This window comes from Periophthalmus magnuspinnatus, chromosome 3, assembly GCF_009829125.3.
Source record: "Periophthalmus magnuspinnatus isolate fPerMag1 chromosome 3, fPerMag1.2.pri, whole genome shotgun sequence".
Classification (NCBI taxonomy): domain Eukaryota; kingdom Metazoa; phylum Chordata; class Actinopteri; order Gobiiformes; family Gobiidae; genus Periophthalmus; species Periophthalmus magnuspinnatus.
In genome coordinates this window covers 13,548,580-13,568,526 of record NC_047128.1, presented here as the reverse complement: position 1 = coordinate 13,568,526, position 19,947 = coordinate 13,548,580, and the positions used below count along the sequence as shown (strand labels likewise).

At 37.7% G+C, this 19,947-nt stretch overlaps 1 protein-coding gene across 1 annotated transcript; it reads left to right on the top strand.

Annotated features, from left to right (window-relative positions):
* Nucleotides 1-1,235: 1,235 nt before the first annotated feature.
* LOC117391658 (casein kinase II subunit alpha'-like) lies at nt 1,236-19,147 on the top strand. Its single transcript, XM_033989523.2, has 13 exons — nt 1,236-1,499; nt 5,070-5,329; nt 6,583-6,694; nt 7,236-7,337; nt 7,785-7,835; nt 7,942-8,001; nt 8,576-8,659; nt 9,138-9,248; nt 12,932-13,033; nt 13,114-13,214; nt 15,923-16,071; nt 16,485-16,569; nt 18,114-19,147. The coding sequence occupies exons 2-12, from the start codon at nt 5,223-5,225 to the stop codon at nt 16,553-16,555; spliced, it is 1,050 nt and encodes a 349-aa protein (XP_033845414.1). The 5' UTR covers nt 1,236-1,499; nt 5,070-5,222; the 3' UTR covers nt 16,556-16,569; nt 18,114-19,147.
* The last annotated feature ends 800 nt before the right edge of the window (nt 19,148-19,947 follow it).

The following is a 19,947-nucleotide window of genomic DNA, read 5'->3' as shown; positions in this document are numbered from 1 at the left end:
TCTAAATGTATTTCCATGGTAGAATATTCAGCAGTTACCATGATGACACCTACATTATCAAATACTGTCAAAAAAGTTTTAGAAGAAAGTTTGAAAACTCAAGTAAAAAATGCAATATGAATTTAAGCAGCACGTTTTCAGGAGTCTTTAATCAATGTGAGCGTCTATGGTCCTGTTTAGGAGTTTGATTTTCAATAAAAAATGGCTAACTGAAAAACTGTTGGCTAATGCTCGCTAGCTTGTGACTAATTTTATGTGTGAGAGACTTTTTTGGCCAGATATCGAAAAATTTTGCTGATATTTCGCATCAATTTTAAAAACATTTTTTTTAATCTACACTGCCCTGGCCTCTGCGTGCCTATGTGTCATTCCCAGTTTGTCCTCAGGGCATCAGATTTGCCTTTTTGACCAGCCTCGTGAGTGAAATATGCATTTATATCCTATATAAATGCATTTTGTTAATTTGTAAACTTAACCATAAGTTAATTTGTAAACTTAACCATAACTTAACATACATTTGGTCTGTAAGTTACCGTAGATTTTAACAGCAAGACAAATATCCGATATCGGCTCAAAAAATCCATATTGGACCATTCCTAATAATAATCCAATGTCTTAAATTCTCAACCATAATTGACTAATGCCACCACTTTTGAACACTTCCATGAATTTTTATTTTCATGTTAGCAAACTAAACAGGAGAGGTTGAACTTTGTAGCAGTCAACTATTGGTGGAATACTGATTAAATGAATGAAAGTCATATAGTTTGTTTTTTTTTTTTTTGGCACTTTAGACACTTTTGATTAATATAGTCTGGCTGCAGATAATCAAAGGTGCACTATGTAAATAAACATAATAAATGTAAATGTAAAAAATAACATAGATCAGAAAATAGTGGCCCCTCAAAATTGAATTAGTCCAGATTTATTCCTACTCGAATAACCTAGACTAGACCTATAACATATCTGGGCAGGTCTCAGCCTAAAAGACAAGTTTAAAACCAAATATCATAGAAACTGAATAACCATTATAGTTTTAGGTAAATTAGCTCCAGTGAAGATAATGCATTAGATCTACAACTAAATATGATAACTGCTAATTATCAACAGCAATTGAAATAGCATAAAAAGCATATCAATAATAATGATAATAATTAGATATAATGCACACTAAATAAAAATACAATTCTTAAATCACCTTAAATAAACTTTATGTCTTAAAACGGCGCATTTCCAGTTCCGGGTGAAGTTTTCTGCAGAGACAAGCCCCCCTCTCGCCACCCTTTAAAATACACCATTAAATGACAATAAATCTAGAAATTACAACCTTAAAACTTTGATATTACCCCGTGGGATTTAAGAATCGTTAATTTATCCATCCACAAAACTGAACCGCTGCTTTTTATCCTACAATCTCCTGGCTCACCGTTTGTACGAGGTTAGCACTAGCCTGTTAGCATCTCCTCCGTCTCTGCCTTCACCTCTGCGCTTCTCTACCGGTAAGCAACCTTTTTTTTACTCTGATGAACTCTTGTTAAACCTTAAAATTATTCTTGTGCAGGTAAAACAAAGATTGCAACCATATTCGTATGTAAAAGTATCATAGATGGTCACGGTTAAGGATCGAAAGAACGTTAGCTCGATGCTAACGCTGTCAAAATAGATATTAAATTGTATTTGCAATAAAATGCACGGGTTTTCTGCACGTATTAAATCACAAACAAGCAGCGCAGGTATAAGAAACCTCGTGTGTCTGTTAGAATGCGTCTTAATGTTTAGTTCTTTGCCTTAAATTGCACGTATTTGCTGCATTGTGATACAGGAAATGGCTCAATTAATGTCAATATTTTTTTTTGCATGTTTGTATAAGTAGCTAGACATTTTGGCTTGTAACATGTTTCATATTCCCAAATAGGTTTGACAGATGTTTCCTGCAACCACTAACAGCAACAGCAAGGTGTAGTGAAGAGAGGCACTGAATGGGCAAAAATAAGAAAACGAATTGGGAACAAATCTTGAAAAATGTTTATAATGAACGTGATTTCTCGTGTTGATCTCCGTGTGTCTGATCTGACTGATTGTTGTTTATAAATGGAGTGATGAGCGGGATTACAACGCTAAACGTGCAGTTAAACCTCAGCTCGCCTGTGGTTTCTGAGGGCTACACCCAAAGTGAAGAATGCACTGTTTACTCTCACTACGCATTGATCTGGAGGCTGGAGGTGTGGAAACAAGCCTCATATTGAACAAACAGGTGTAAATAACTGCTCTCAATAATTATGACACTAAAATTTAAAATGGTAATAATGATAATAAACATAATTCCTACTTGTTACTCTTCCTGTGCATGTGGTGCTGTAATTTTTTTTTTGTGTTTCTTAAATTCAACAAATTTTACAGTTCCTTGTGTAGGACTGCAACTAATGATTTTTTTTGTAGGGCTGCGCAAAATGAGAAAAAGATGCGATATTCGATAACTATGTTTTGTATTACGGTTAGAGTATTATGGTGATATTTTACTGTAGTTTTTGACACAGTAAATATAATAAATAAATACATTTTAATTAAAACAAAATAAAAACTTAAAGACAAAACCAAGACCATCCCAAATCCCAAAATCATGAATACAATCTACCTTTTTGTTCATTTTACTTTCCGAAAACACTTTGGGTTGAGATGTATTTATTTTCCTGCAAAATCGATTATTGCTTCAGCCAATATTTTTGATATTTCTGTGATATACATTGTGTAGCTCTATTTTTTCTATTCTATTTATCTTTTAATTAAACAATAAATCACAACACAGCAAAAGGCATATCCATCTGGGATTTATTTTACACAATTTCTCTGTACTGAAAGCTGAAAGTGTGTACTATGGGGTTTTATTTGTGAAATTACTGTAGTCATTCTGGACTCCGATGTGTCATGTACAGACAGCTGCAGAGGTTTTAACTTGGTTAACTCTTCATGCATGACCCACGAGGGTCCTTGCTAAGGCTGCAACTAACCAGTAGTTTTATAATCGACTAGTCAGTGATGCATTTTTCGATGGGTCCACCAATCAGTTATTTCTTTTGCAAAATTTTGATTTAACATATTTTTAACCAAATAAAAGTCAAAAGATGGTGGCTAAAGACTTCTAAATAGAGAATATTCTTTTTTACATTTAGATTTCATAATGTCACTGTTTTGTTATAAAAGGTCTTTTGTGTGTATTTTAGTATATCCCAGATAACAATGATCAGAATACAACTATAACTATACTATAACTATTTTTTTTATAGTCTTCTGGTCATGATTAGTTTATTTATTTGTTGCAGCCCTATTCATGTCATCCATTTTTCAATAATCTGCCCACCTTTAATGGTATGGCATTGTACAGTTGATTATTATCATTTGAGCCTAGTAAGACTGAACAATATGGAAAAGTGTCGGGCAGACTGTGAGCTGCGAACCCCCCCGGCCCCATGAGTTTAACTCTCCCACGGGTTTTCCTGATTTTGCAATTGCGATTTATGTTTTAATAATGGAATCCTGCTCAAAGTTCACATTTTAATCATGTCAAGAAGAACTAAAAAGACCATGTCAAGACAAACTAAAACAAGAAGCACATTTCAGAATGTTTTTGTACAGATCTAAACTACAAAGTTAGTGTTTTTATGCAGAGTAAAACAGGAGATTTAGTTGTTTTTGGAGGAAATAATGGTTCTTCAACAACTGCAGTTTTGCTATTTGTGTCCATATAAATTATGGTTTCAGTTTGATTGCGATTAATCTTCAGCCCTGTAGAGTTAAGTGATGATGTCACTTCCAGGTTCAACCAGAAACTTCACAGCTGATTTTAGCTTTGTTTTTCTTCCTTTATTCATTAAACAAAAGACAATTAACTTTCAAAAGCATATTTTTTAACCACAAACTGTATCAAATATCTAAGTAATTGAGTGATAATCTATCTCCCCCTAACTGCTAGTCACCACTGATGCTAGCCTAGCCTAGCCTAGCCTACCATCTTACCTCAACCTCCCTCATAAACTTTCTGTCACAGTTATAACCATAGATTCATGCTTATAGCCTTGTTAGCTTTAAATGACTGCAAACTCTTTAACATGAGATGTGTTGTCGCAAAAAAAAAGAGGAAAATGTAACATGTTCATTGTTTTAATCAGCTGAAGGACATCACACTTAACAACTCTTGTCCCTAGTTTTCCCTCATTGATAATTTGCAGCTGATGTGATGGGGGTGTGAAGCTAGCTGTAAGCACTGCACTGTTTGAAGCTCTATTACTCAAGTTAGACTTAATCTGAAGTTTGTTTTAACACAATATGACCAAAAAGAGCTGACTTGGTTGGAACCACAACAGGTGAGCTGATTTGTGCTGTTAAAGTCTCTCAAACACAAAAATAAAATCACAGCCGCTAGCTAGCATTAACCAACTGTTTTTCAGTTAATCACTCTCCCATTTTAGTCAGTCTCACATGAGGTAGTCATGAACGCATGTATTGATCGCAGACTCCTGAAAATTTGATGGTAAATCACATTTTACATCCATTTTAAATCCATTTAGTATTTTTTCTTGTGTTTTCAGACTGTATTAAAACTTATTTGACTTTTGATTTGTCTGTGTAATCCCTTGTCCAGGTGTGATCCATAGTAAAAGCCAAAGTTAAATCTATCAACTGGACAAAAAGTTGTAGGAGTGAAGACATTTTACTGCTCATTCAAGCCGCTTCTTCAGTTCATGAACTGAAGAAGCGGCTGAAGAAGAGGGCTTCATGAACTGAAGAAGAGGGCTTTTTGTCCAGTTGACAGATTTAACTTCGGCTTTTACTTTTAATTTGTGTCACCACGGTAACTGCTGAACATTCCACCATAGAGATGCAAGTAGAACACCCCCACCGTTAATTTTATATTGATTATTTGTGATTATTTATTTTTTTGATTGTATGATGTTAATTTCTTTCTTATTCTGTGAAGCACTTTGAATTACTTTGTGTATGAATTGTGCTATACAAATCAACTTTCCTTGCCATGTGTCTACAAAGTAGCAATACAGTTGCTTTTCTTTCAGCTGGCGCCTCTGCTCTTTTCTCGTCCTGGACTCGCTCTGCTCTGGTCTGTTTCACGTTTGGGGCTTCAGTGTTTCTCCACCAGACCACATTGTGTCCCGGCCCTGTACGAACCCCATGAGACCTGCGGGGGGCGCCGCGCTCTAGAGCCAGCAATGCCCGGTCCCACTCCTGCCTCCAGCAAAGCAAGGGTCTACACAGATGTCAACACCCACAAGAACCGCGAGTACTGGGACTACGACGCCTACACGCCCAACTGGAGGTAAGTAGGATGTCCGTGTCATCCATCAGTCGTCCAGGTATGATCCATAGTGAAAGAAAAATTCAGCTCTGTCAGCTGGTCAGAAAGTTGTTAGAGTGAAGAGATTTTGCTGCTCATCCAAGCGGCTTCTTCAGATCTGGTCAGATTGCTAGTGAACACTGACCTTATATCTGCCTGAAGGGAGATTTTTCACAGTTTGGCCGGGGGTGCGACTTGTTATCTAATGCAACTTATATGTGAAATTATTAAAATATATAATTTGACATCTTCGTTATTGTCACACTGACAATCGTGCAAGGGCACTCTAGGCTTCTGTACCAGTATGACAGCCACGTGGAAGAGGAAGCGAGGAAGGAAGGTGTTCAGAAGCGACACTGAGGATGAAGAATTCAATAGATTTAGTGATTTGGAGTGAGATCGAGAGTAAACTTGTTAGCTTGTTTTTTATGCTTTAGTTATCTGTTTAACTGCTATTATCTTAAATTAAAATATCACACAAATATTCAGTTGATTGTCTATATATATATATATATATATATATATATATATATATATATTTCTGCCTGGCCAAAAAAAAAAAGCCGCCACCTGGATTTAACTCAGCACATAGGTTGGGGTTGCTGCAGTTGGTCAGGTGTAGGTTCAGCAACAGTCTGTGCTCAAAGAATGAGGTCAGCCCAGGTTATTCCATCAATGGATTTTTTTCTTCCGTGATGGCAAGGGCATATTCCAAGATGACAATGCCAGGATTCATCGGGCTCAAATTGTGGAAGAGTGGTTCAGGGAGCATGAGACATAATTTTCATACATGGATTGGCCACCACAGAGTCCAGACCTTAACCCCATTGAGAATCTTTGGGATGTGCTGGAGAAGGGTTTGTGCTGTGGTCAGACTCTACCATCATCAATGCAAGATCTTGGTGAAAAATGAATGCGACACTGGATGGAAATAAATCTATTGAAACAATGCCACAGTGAATGCGTGCCGTAATCAAAGCTAAATGCTATATATATATATATATATATATATATATATATATATATATAAAATGGATAGATACGTATGTTTTTGTCTTCATTAGGCATTTTTTTGCTGCGACAACTGAAATTAACAGACCTATTTGTTTACATTTTTTTTGTTTTGAACTACCCTAACTGTGGACTGGACCAGGACTAGACCATTAAGAACAGGATTAAGAACAGTGTATTTTTGTTGTACGGCTGGTGAGTATAAAGGACTCTCTCTTTTGCAGTAATCAGGACAACTACCAGCTGGTGCGGAAACTGGGCCGAGGGAAATACAGTGAAGTGTTTGAAGCCATAAATGTTACCAACAATGACAAAGTGGTTGTCAAAATACTCAAGGTGAGATCAACCAGCAGTTCAGCCATAGCTTTAAAACATGCTACTATTCTTTTAAAGGGCCTTAAACAGGAGCTTAAACAGGCTTTTTAAGCATTTTAATTATCCCAAATATACACACATGGTTTAAGAGAAAAAAAGAGCTGAGGCACACATTTTGGCTTTATTTGGCCTTCATCAAGGCATGTTGATGCTTTTAAACCATTTTTAAGTGTCCAAAAGTACTTTAAATGCGCTATGTAACTTTTTTGCTGGAGTTCCACCACCTGCTTCTTTCCATGTGCCTGGATTCTTCCACAGTATGGCATAAAACTTTTAAAAACATGGTGGAGAAAGGTTGTCACACTACCATGTGCAATAAATACTAATTAAATACACTGAAAACATGTAAAAACCTTTAATTGAATATATGGAAGCTAGATGAGTTAAATGGCTTACTATGGAACATTCTAGGCAAAGCAACACCTCTATGGAGACGAGCAGGTGGCAGACCCTCCACCAGAAAAGTTATGCGGTGTAATGGTCTAAACTTCCTGTTTTTCAGCCAGTAAAAAAGAAGAAAATTAAAAGAGAAATCAAAATATTGGAAAATCTAAAAGGAGGAACCAACATCATTCGACTGGTGGATACAGTCAAAGATCCAGTGGTGAGTCTTGGACATGCACAGCTTCAAATGACCACTAGAGGACACCATAATGTCAAGACAGTCAGTATATGGTAAAGAGGGGGGCAGTGGATATGTGGTACAGATAAGGGACAGTGAATAGCAGCAGATGCAGAGGAGAGGTTCATATGTAGCAGACAACAGGATCAGACTCAGCAGAGAATGCTGAGGAGAGGGACAGATGGAGCACAGGGTGCAGAGGAGAGGGTCAGATGAAGCAGAGGATATAGAGGAGAGGGTCAGATGGAGCAGAGGATGCAGAGCATGCAGAGCAGGGGATGCAGAGCAGGGGATGCAGAGCAGGGGATGCAGAGCAGGGGATGCAGAGCAGGGGATGCAGAGCAGGGGATGCAGAGCAGGGGATGCAGAGCAGAGAGTCAGACAGAACAGATGATTCATAATTTCGCTCTAACCCTGTGTCTGTTGCAGTCCCGAACGCCAGCGCTTGTTTTTGAATTCATCAATAACACAGACTTTAAGGTACATTTGCCACTAAACACATTGCTGATATTCACCTGTCTTCCTGTTATTTCTTGTATACATCCACCTGTTTGTCTCTTTAACACTGCCCCCTTGTGGTTTGTAGGAGCTGTACCAGAAGCTGACAGACTATGACATTCGTTTCTACATGTATGAGCTGCTAAAGGTCAGTGTAAAACATATTTGGGCTCTCAATCATATTATAATGTTGTTTCCTCATCAAAAAGCTTACCTGAAGTTGTGAAAATCACCAGCAAAGTTTGCGTTAAGAGATTTTGCTCTATCATGCAACACCTTTGCTTCAGTTGTAGTTAATCTTTCATGAAAAGAGCATGTGTGTTGCCTCTGTATTGCCTCACACACAGGGTTGCCAGATTTTCACAGAGGAACAAGTGACCAAGCCATTTTAAAAAAGCCAAGCGAACAAGCAACCCAGCCCCATGCAAATAGGGCAAAAAATAAACATGTCACCACTGAACAAGTGCTATTGAGATGTGCTGTGAACAGTCAACTGTTGTCCTGTATGTCAGTCTTTTATGGGTCTGTTACTGTTATTATTGTGTGGGCTAAAATCACCTTTTTTTCTGGTGTGCCGCTCAGGGACAAGCCCAAAAAACACAACCTGCGACTGTCCAAATTTGCAAAGAGACTTTCCCAGAAAAGAAGCCCAAACTTGATCTAAAGTAGCAGACTTGGCAAGTCTGTTCACACATGTCTAACACTACCCTCCTCTGTCCCAGGCCCTTGACTACTGTCACAGTATGGGCATCATGCATCGAGACGTGAAGCCGCACAACGTCATGATCGATCACCAACTCAGGAAGGTAGTGGTTTGTTTATTTATTTAATATGGACTGTGTGCAACTACTGTTTAACTGGTTTTGATGATTTTCTTATTTTGATTTAATTTGGTGGGATAATGCCTGGAAATATAGTTTGGCACAATTTACACGTAAGAAACATATTTTTATACTTTAAACATTATTTCAACAAAATGAAGGTGTTTTCTTACATTTGTATTTGTTAAAGAATAAACTCTGTCTATATTAGAGTAGTTTTTCCACAGTGTACCACATGGTTGCTAGGTAATAGTTATGTAATTCCCTAGTGTGATATCATAATTTTCAAACGGGAAGTAAAATTTTAAACTGAAAAAATGGCCACACTCGGAAAAAGAATTACAAATCATAAATATATTGATCTTAACTGTGTTTTAATGAAATTAGTAGTCCACAGTCTGGGCACAGTCTTTCCTATGAACACCCCCTCCTCTGACCTCTGATCCCTCTGCTCTGCCCTCAGCTGCGTCTCATTGATTGGGGTTTGGCGGAGTTCTATCATCCTGCTCAAGAGTACAATGTTAGGGTTGCCTCACGCTATTTCAAAGGCCCTGAGCTGCTAGTCGACTATCAGGTACAGCTCCCACCTCTGCCACCCATCACACAGCTACACACATGGACAAAATTGTTGGTACCGGTCAGTTAATGAAAGAAAAGCTCACGATGGTCACAGAAAAAACTTGAATCTGCCAAAAATAATAATAAATAAATTTCATTTAACCAATGAAAGTCAGACATTGCTTTTCAACCATGCTTCAACAGAATAATTTAAAAAAATAAACTCATGATACAGGCCTGGACAAAATGATGGTACCCTTGACTTAATATTTTGTTGAGGCAATCACTGCAATCAAATGATTCCTGTAACTGTCAATGAGACTTCTGCACCTCTCAGCAGGTATTTTGGCCCACTCCTCATGAGCAAACTGCTCTCGCAGGTTTGAAGGGTGCCTTTTCCAGATGGCATGTTTCAGTTCCTTCCAAAGATGCTCAATAGGATTTAGGTCAGGGCTCATAGAAGGCCACTTTAGAATAGACCAATGTTTTCCTCTTAGCCATTGGGTGTTTTTAGCTGTGTGTTTTGGGTCATTGTCGTGTTGCAAGACCCATGACCTGTGACTGAGACCAAGCTTTCTGACACTGACACTGACTGACAAATTTCTGTCTAGAATCCCTTAATAGTGTTGAGATTTCATTGTACCCTGCACACATTCAACACACCCTGTGCCAGATGCAGCAAAGTAGCCCCAGAACATAACAGAGCCTCCTTCATGTTTCACAGTAGGGACAGTGTTCTTTTCTTGATATGCTTCATTTTTCCATCTGTGAACATAGAGCTGATGTGCCTTGGCAAAAAGTACCATTTTTGTCTCATCTGTCCATAGGACATTCTCCCGGAAGCTTTGTGGCTTGTCAACATGTAGTTTGGCAAATTCCAATCTGGCTTTTTTATGATTTGTTTTCAACAGTAGTGTCCTCCTTGGTCGTCTCCCATCAAGTCCACTTTGGCTCAAACAACGACAGATGGTGCAATCTGACACTGATGTTCCTTGAGCTTGAAGTTCACCTTTAATCTCTTTAGAAGTTTTTCTGAGCTCTTTTCTTACCATTCTTATTATCCGTCTCTTTGATTTGTCATCAATTTTCCTCCTGCGGCCACATCCAGGAAGGTTGGTTACAGTCCCATGAATTTCTGAATAATATGTGCAACTGTAGTCACAGGAATATCAAGCTGTTTGGAGATGGCCTTATAGCCTTTACCTTTAACATGCTTGTCTATAATTTTCTTTCTAATCTCTTGAGACAACTCTTTTTTTTGCTTCCTCTGGTCCTTATTGAGTGTGGTACAGTCCATGTCACCAAACAGCACAGTGCCGACCTGTAGCCCTATATATAGGCTTACTGACTTATTACAAGATTGTAGACAATTAGTTGACACACCTTGAATTAACATGTCACTTGGTTACATTATTTTCAGTCTTTTCTAGGCTTCCCCTTAATTTTGGTCCAGGCCTGTTTCATGAGTTTATTTTTTTTAAGTAATACTGTTGAAACATGGTTGAAAAGCAATGTCTGACTTTCATTATTTAAATTTCATAGAATTTTTATTTATTATTACTTTTGTCAGATCCAAGTTATTTCTGTGACCATTGTGAGTTTTCTTTTCATTAACCGAAGGAAGTTTATAGGAGTATTACGTACAGTGTTTCCCACCATACCTTGACTGAATACAATTTGGCCTTTGAATACATTGTAAAACCAATAAATTCTGCTTGGATGGTAGATATTAATATAAATGTAAATCCCAATTATAGTCACAAAATGTGTTATAATGTGCTTGTAAATGTTGTGGCTGTAGTCCAAATTATTCTCAAAAGTGCAGAAACATTATCTCATACCCATGTTTGGTTTAGTTTAGGTTCTTTGCTGTGGTCTTCTAAAGACATTCCCTGTGCATCGATTATTTTTATTCATTTATTTATTTATTTATTTATTTATTTATTTATTTATTCATTCATTCTCACTGAAGGAATCAAAACTGAATGACACACATGGAATGTAGCAAACAAAAAATAAACTCAAAATAACTGAAAACGTGTTTTAGATTAAAAAAAATAAATAACGGCCAACTTTTGCTTTGAACCCTGGTTTGCACTTTTCTTGACCCTGACATGGCTCAGCTTTGAAAACCATTTCATGAGACTTCATCATTAAGCTCACTGAGACAAGGCCAAGAGTTTGCAGCACTGTCCACAAAGCAAAGGGTGGCTACCCTGAGGTATATATCCAGATCTGTATATTTGATATTTATTTATTTGAAAATGGTAAACAAAAACAAAAAAAAACATTGAATGAGAAGGTGTGTCTAAACTTTTGACTGCTTGTGTACAGTGTTGGGCATCTTACTTCAAAAATGTAATTAGTTATAGTTACAAGTTACTGGCAAAGTAACTATGCCGTTACTTATTATATTAAAACAATAAAAACACAACAGATGTGAACCTTTAACATTTATTTCACTTTAACAGATTGCAAATATATTGCATTTGTTTACAAGTAAATTATAGAATGTATCAAAAATAAAACAAAATTTATTTAAAAAAAATGTAATTTGTAGTGCAAATAAATCAACATGTCACACAATTTCAGACCACTGCACTTCATGTATTTTCTTCATTAAAATAAACAATAACAGTCAAGTGCTTTCAGTATAATACTGAAAAAAATTGCAATGTTTTGCCAAACTAAGGCATTCAAATGTAAACCTGTAATAAAACAATACAAAACCTTTAAGCTTCTCTGGCCAAACACTGTAATTCTCTGTCCAGTATTCAAATATTAATCATCATTACTCTTATTTCAACATAAACTGAACTTTATCCAACTCTTGAACATTCATTAAAAGATTCGCACAATCCCTACTAACACTTATCTGTTCCTTTAATTTATCTATCTATCCATCCTTTTGATTGAAAGATTCTGCTTCTAAGATACAACCACTGGTTCAAACCTGATCTCAGCCTGTTCCTCTTTGGAGAGAACACAGTCACGTTTCTGATCAAAACACAACTCGGACCCAATCAGCTGTCAGTGCACGTGTGGACAGGACATCATTTCCCATCATGCATTACGCGTTTGTAGTCCATGCAGGCGGCCACAGTCGGTGGAGAGCTGCTGCGCTCGCCTTGCTCAAATTTCCCGTTACCGGCGCACAGGTTACGTCAGACCAAGTCGGTGGCATCTTGGACACAAAACTAACCGGCGTGCACCGATCGACGGCATCCTATCTGCGTCCGCCTCATCTCAAACGAGCCTTTTATCTCACCCCAGCCTCCTCTTTCACCAAAGAAACACAACAGCTCCTTGGCTGAGAGACTCTGATGAAGAGCAGAGTGAACTCAATTAAAAGTAACACGCCACATTTTATTGTCAGTAACGGCGTTGGAACACTGGGAAAAGTAATTAGATTACTCCATTAGTGAAAAAATAACGCAGTTAGTAACGCCGTTATAGTTTAACTCCGTTATTCCCAACACTGCTTGTGTACATATACACAGAAGTATATCAGCCTCTTATAGTTTGCTTTTATTTTTAATTGAAATTTTAATATCAGGTATATCCTCAAAACAGTATAGATGATACATGCCCCTCTTTTAATCATGCTACAATATGGAAAAGAAAGATTTCACTGGTTACTATGGTACTGTGGCAGAACACAAATGTAATATTTGAAATATATATTTTCTTGTGTCACAGATGTATGACTACAGTCTGGACATGTGGAGTCTTGGCTGTATGTTGGCCAGTATGATTTTCCTGAAGGAGCCATTTTTCCACGGACAGGACAACTATGATCAGGTACCAGGACTGCACTTGAGTCCAGTCTTACAGTGAATATTAAGGGATTGTTTTGTACTGAATGTTTTTCCTGTGTGTAGTTGGTGCGCATTGCCAAAGTCTTGGGCACAGACGAGCTGTTCGGATACCTGCACAAATACCACATAGAGCTGGACACGCGCTTCAAGGACCTGCTCGGACAGTGAGTAAAAGCTACCAGTAAAGTAAAGTATACCAGTATGCGAGGAACAGCTATTATGCAAAATCGACTTTTTGGAGCTTTCTAGCTTGTTATAACATTGTTCTCCCATCAAAAACACGCCTGAAGCAATTTATGTTATAGATAAGTATTGATATTAAAGTCACATTCACAGGACAGAAATAAACCTTTCCTGAATAACTTTAGAATGATGAGTGTAAGACCACATAGACTAGTATACGCCCATGGACCATTATGTATCCTATCTGGACCACTGAGGCATTACACAGATATAAGGCCACATGAGTTCTAAGTTCTATTCTATTGATACTTTGCAGTGACATAATGCTGGGGGTGTTCTACATGTATCTCTCTTGTCAGAATATTCAGCAGTTACCACGTTTTTAAAAGAGTAGTGCTTTCAGTTAGCTTCACACCCTCAGGAAATGTTGATGACATCAGCTGCAAAGTATCAGTTCTAATATAAAAGAAAGTACCGTGTTTTCCGGAGTATAAGTCGCACCAGCAACAAAATGCGTAATAATGAAAAAAAACCAAAAAAAAACATAGAAGTTGTACGGGACTATAAGTTACATTTTTTGGGGAAATATATTTTACAAAATCTGAGACCAAGAACAGACATTTTTTCTGTAAAGGCAAGTTATATTAATAAGAACAAAATCGAGAACAACAGGCTGAATAGCAGTACAGCACGCTAACATAACACATTTATAATTATTCGGCAAATGAAGCATAGACACATGCGCTACGCTAACGCTGGCTCGTCAAACATGAGAGACACAAGGGTTCTTTTCACTGCTGTTTACTGTGGTCTTACTTCATCATCACAGTTCACACTGTAGAACTAGCAAACACATCAAATATAACATAAGCTCTGGCTCATATTACATATACACTCAAAACTGCATATGAACACATGGAAAATATACATACCACTTTGGCCTGCTAGTAAACAAACTGGTGAACCAAAAACTTTCTATTTTACTTTACAATTGTTTCTTAAATAGTGCTCTGTCGGGTCAGATTTCACATTAGTAAAAGACTGAACCAGAAAACAGGAAGTAGTTTTCGCAACCTTAAACTAGACTTATGATAAACTAAACATTTACAATATTGTTCCAAAGGAAAACATTTATGGTCTTATAAATAAGGGAAATGAAATATGAAATGTATAAAAGAAAACGAGTCAAGTAAATTTTCTTATACACCATCTCCATCTAGTGGTAAAATAAGTGAACTGTAACATGTATAATCAACCGTTACATAACACATACCGGTATTTATTCAATGTGATTATGACCAATCATGGTGCATGCTCCACAGCACTACCTGAGTCTAACTACATGAAGCAGAGACAGCAAACTGAATATGTGTCTGGTATGTTGACATGAGATATTAACAGTTAATCAGATAACTAAAACTAAAAAACAAGCTAACAAGTTTACTCTGGATCTCACTCCAAAATCACTAAATCCATTGAATTATTCATCCTCAGTGTCGCTTCTGAACAACTCCGCCTGCCTCGCTCAGTTGTCAGTGTGACATTAACGAAGATGTGAAATTCTATACTTGAATAATTTCACATATAAGTCGTATCTGAGTATAAGTCGCACCCCTGGCCAAACTATGAAAAAGTGCAACTTATAGTCTGGAAAATACAGTACTATAATTTAATAAATAATAGGTAACCTGATAAAGAGTGTGTTTTATTATCATCTTGCTATTGGAATCGGTATTGAGTATCGAGTCTGTTTCTTAGTATTGAAATAGAGTTGAACATTTTCGCAGCGTGACAACACTACATGAGGAGCAAAACAAGCAGAGGCTTGACAGGGACCTGAGCCTGTTGTCGTGTTTCTGGCCTTCTGTGATCAAGTTTGTCCAAAACAAAGGTGTCCATCTGTCCTCTTAGACCAGACATGTCAGACTCAGGCCTGCAGGCCAAATTTGGCCCTTGATATAATTATATTTGGCCCTTGAGATCATATCAAATATGTACTAGAGCTGTGAAAAAACATGTTTACATTTAAAAGGAGCTCAAAAGCTACAGATATAGACACATATTTATTTAAAAATGTATTTCTCATTTGTTAATGCTTGATCTGGATTCAGTGTTTAAGCAAAACTATCATTAAACATTTATTTGAATAAGAAAAGGTTTAACATTACATGTCTCAAAAGAAGATAAAACATGAAGATGGTGTTGAAATGTTTCACTAAATATTTAGTTTGGCCTGCGGCTTAATCCCACTTTTTAATTCTGGGCTTCTGTGAATTTGAGTTTGACACCCCTGTCTTAGAATATACCACTGTATACTGTTACTTTGCAGTGACATCAAGCTGGGGGGATTCCACATGTGTGTACGAGCGCTCATGGTCTTGTTGAGGTGTTTTATTTTTTACAAAAAGGTGAGAGTGACAAACTGAAAAACAGTTGTCTAATGCTAGCTAGCTTATGACTGTCATTTTATGTGTTTATGAGACTTTTTTAAGAGCACAAATCAGCTCACCTGTTGTAGTTACATACAAGTCAGTTCTTTCTGGTCAGATTCTTTTAATATAATACTCAGATTAAAATCTAAGTAAGGCACTGCCTCAGACATGGCAGTGCCTACAGTTAGCATCAAACCCCCAGGGAAAGTTTGACATCTGCTGCAAAGTATCAATTTAGTCTATTCTCTCCCCCTCAGACAGTCTCGTAAACGCTGGGAGCAGTTTGTGCAGCCAGAGAACCAGCACCTGGTGAGTCCTGAGGCTCTGGACCTGCTCGACAAGCTCCTGAGATATGACCATCAGACCAGACTGAGCGCAGCCGAGGCAATGCAACACCCGTATTTCTGTGAGTCTCTGAACAACTGACAAACGTCACATGCACACACAGAGCGAGAGCACCTGCCTGAACCCACCATAGACCCCATCAGACCAGACAGAGCACAGCAGAGGCGATGCAACAGGCGTACCTGAACGCACCACACAAACCTGAACACCAACGCCCTTTAAAACAGCCTGCTCAAATGTGGAGAGCAATGCTATTTGTACACCCTCACTCCCACCTTTAACACCCAGTGATGATACTTCTAGTTTAATATCAACTGCTAAACTAATACACAAAAAACATTCATAATATTATTGGTGTGTTGAGGTCTGTAGAAAGCATTCAGTTAAATAATTGACTGAAACAAACCACAAAGTCATGAATGCCCCACACTGATCATTTATACCCAGTGCTGATGAAAAGTCTGTGTTTTTCAGTTCCTGTTGTGAAGGAACAGACAAACGCCAACTCAGACGGATCCAAGGCAGTGAACTCGAATGCCACATGATACTTATTCAACAGGTAAATGTAGAATACTGTTAAATATTTGCCACTAAGTACCACCAATACCAAGGTCTCTGAGTAAGACTAGAACATTGGCATATAAGGATGAGGTGACTTTGGTTGTCTTCTATGAAAGATTTCTGATCATGGGGAAAATCTTGAGCCATGGCTCAAAATCGTGGGTTGTAGGAGACTGGGACAAAGTAACAACAGAAGAGCTCCACCGTGACTGGGACCAGCTCTTCCCTTTCAGTTAATACCTTTTTTGGATATTCCTTATTAACATATTTGTTTCAGTGTGAGGAAATAATTTGCGAGAGGGCTTTTGTCAGTGAAATTGCATTTCTGGCTATGTTTACATGCACACCAAAATCTGATGATTATTTGGCATTATCAGATCACTGTAATGTCATGTAAATAGTTACATGATCTGGGTAATCTGGTTTCTTTCTGATTGTTCACACTTGCACAGGTTTTGAAAATGTTAAAAATTGAAAGAATTAAAATACATTGTCTTTAAAGTCCAACAGTTACTCCAAAATCCATTGATTCACTGACATTTGTCACCATGTGTTTTTCATCAATATCACTTTATTTGTCCCAAAGAGGCAATTTAAGGCAAGGCAAGTTTATTTGAATTACTTTGTGTACGAATTGTGCTATACAGAGTGCTTTACGGAATAAGAAAGACATTAAAATCACACAAATCAAAACATGAGTAATCACAAATAATCATCATAAAATTGACATGAAAAATTAACAAACAGAAGAGTGCAGGATAAAAACCTTTCAGCCATATGCACAGCTAAACAGAACAGTTTTGAGCCTGGATTTAAACATTGTCAAAGTAGAGGCCTGTCTCACATCTTCAGGAAGACTGTTTCAGGTTTTAGCTGCATAAAACTGAAACACTGATTCACCATGTTTAGTCCTGACTCTCAATTTGAGCACTTTGAGCTTTTCTATTATTATAATATTGTACCGCTCAAATGAAAGTCTCATCAGATCCTGTGTCAAGGACAAAAGTGTCCCTCTTCAGTGTCCTACTGCTCGGGCATCACAATCAGCCTCCAGGGAGCGCCAGGTGAACCATGGACACAGAACAGGAAAGCCTCTCTAGCTCTTCTCTGTTGTTTCAGTCAGTGATGAGACAGGCCATTCCCCCTGGAACATCTTTGGCAATATTTGGTGCAGCAAATCTGTTGCATTGTTGTAAAAACTCTGCTGCATTTCAGAGCTAGCTGACTAGAATAGTTAGCTCCATGCAGGATCGCAATGGATACAGGAAAGACAGACTCCTCAAACCACGTAATCTAATAGCTCTTAACTTCCATCTTTTGAACTGGAGGTGCTTTAAAAACTGCTCATTGTGCCGGTCAGTCAGCCAGAAGAGCAGTCAACCACAACCATGGCAACCACAGCTTTCTCTTGTGCTGTTAACACACACAACAAATCTAATTATTGGGTTATCTAGTACTACTAGTACTAGTTATCTGATTTGTACTATGTAAATGTAGCCACTGTCAAATGTATCTTACTTAAGTCATTTCTGTTTTCTACAGGATGAATCTTTGTTACCTCAGCTTGTGATGTTTCCGACAGCCTCTGATTCAACTCGACGGCCATAAACAGAGCAGGACTGTACCCCAAATACCCCTAAATATACCCTTAAAGTATCCCAAAAACCCTCTAAGTCCTCCCTCTAAGTCCTCCCCTAGACCCTAACCCAGTCTGAAACCACGCCCAGTCCCTCTACTTTATTTACCCAAATATTTATAACTCTACACTGTACAAAGTGACTTATTTTTAGGCAATAATCTTATTCCAATGTACATTTGTTATTAACGAATGCAATGAACTGCTTATAACAGTTTTATTCTTTATGTATGAGATAGTAGTTACATATTTATATTATATAGGAGAAGCAGATGTATTATTACAAAGGTTTACAGATTGTTTACATGTACAAAAGTGTCAAAAAGTCACAGGGACTTGAAATTCAGGGCAAAATGGTGTGGAAATTTAGTTGAATAGACTTAATTTAAATGAGTTGGATTCTGTTGCATAGGGATGCTCCTGCCTGAAGGGGGCAGTATGTCATTATTTACTGAACGGAGAGTAGAGAACGAACAAATCTTGGTTAGGGCTGAGAGATTTTATTTAAAGAGGGGGTATTCTGCCAAATCAACTTTTTGGAACTGTCTGACCTGTTATAATGTTGTTCCCTCATCAGATGTCATCCAAGCACATTTCAGTATTTTAGCGATCTCTCCAGGGTCTTATTCAAACCCTACTTACGGTTAGCTGTGTGATTCTGCAAAAGCATGATACAAAATGATATACTACAACTTGACAAACTTGATGCAACGTGTAATAGTTTTAACAGCAGGATGCACGCTGATTATGTTGTGATAGAGCTCAGGAGGAGGAGTGACTTAGCACAAAGAGCAAAAGAAGGGTGGAGACTCAGAGCGTAAAAAACTGAAACTTATAAAACATGCTAATATGTTGTTGTTTTTTTTCCAGTATAGCATTTTCAAAACAATTGTGATTTAAATGTTATGTGTTAGCAGTTAATACCCCATAGCATCATAATACCCCCTCTTTAATGTATTGTAATTGCATTTAGATTAGCTTTTTTTTTTTTTTTTTTTAAAGGTGCAATGTGTAATGTTTCTGGTGGCGGGACAGGTGTCATCCTGTCTCCACAAAGGTGTTCTTGCTTTGCCTGGAATGTTCCACAGTATGGCATTACACTTATCTTTCTCCATGGAGATATGCAGTAGAAGCCATCAGGCCGGGTTACAGGTCAGCTCTATGGAATATTTTTAGCAATAATGTCATCTGTAACTGAATAAAGACAGATATATTTAATGCCATACTGTGGAACATCCCAGCCAAAGAAATAACATTCCCACAAACACAACCAGGCAGCCGACCCCTCCACCAGAAAAGCTACATAGTGCGGCTTTAAATCAGGATTCAAGCTTTAACATTTGAGAGAAGACTGAACTATGAACTGCACAGGGAGTCAAACCCACAACCTTTTTGTAACAAGTCCTTAGATCTATCAAATTTACATATGCAGATTTATGTAGTTACACTGATACTCTTAAAGGCTCTATATTACACAAAATTGACCTGTGAACTTTAAGCCATGTTATAATGTTGGTACCTCATCAAAAACATACCTGGAGTAGTGTCATGCACACGTTTGACTAGTCCTTTATTGGTCTGTCTACATCTCCAAAGCTCAAAATGCTTCATTTCACCTTGGGATGTCATCAAATTGTAGTTCAAGTTAACAGCTACCTTTTATGTTTGTTCACTAGAGACTGGATATTCTATGGCTGAAATGATGAGGTGTATGAAGTTTAAAAACCACATGCCAAGTTC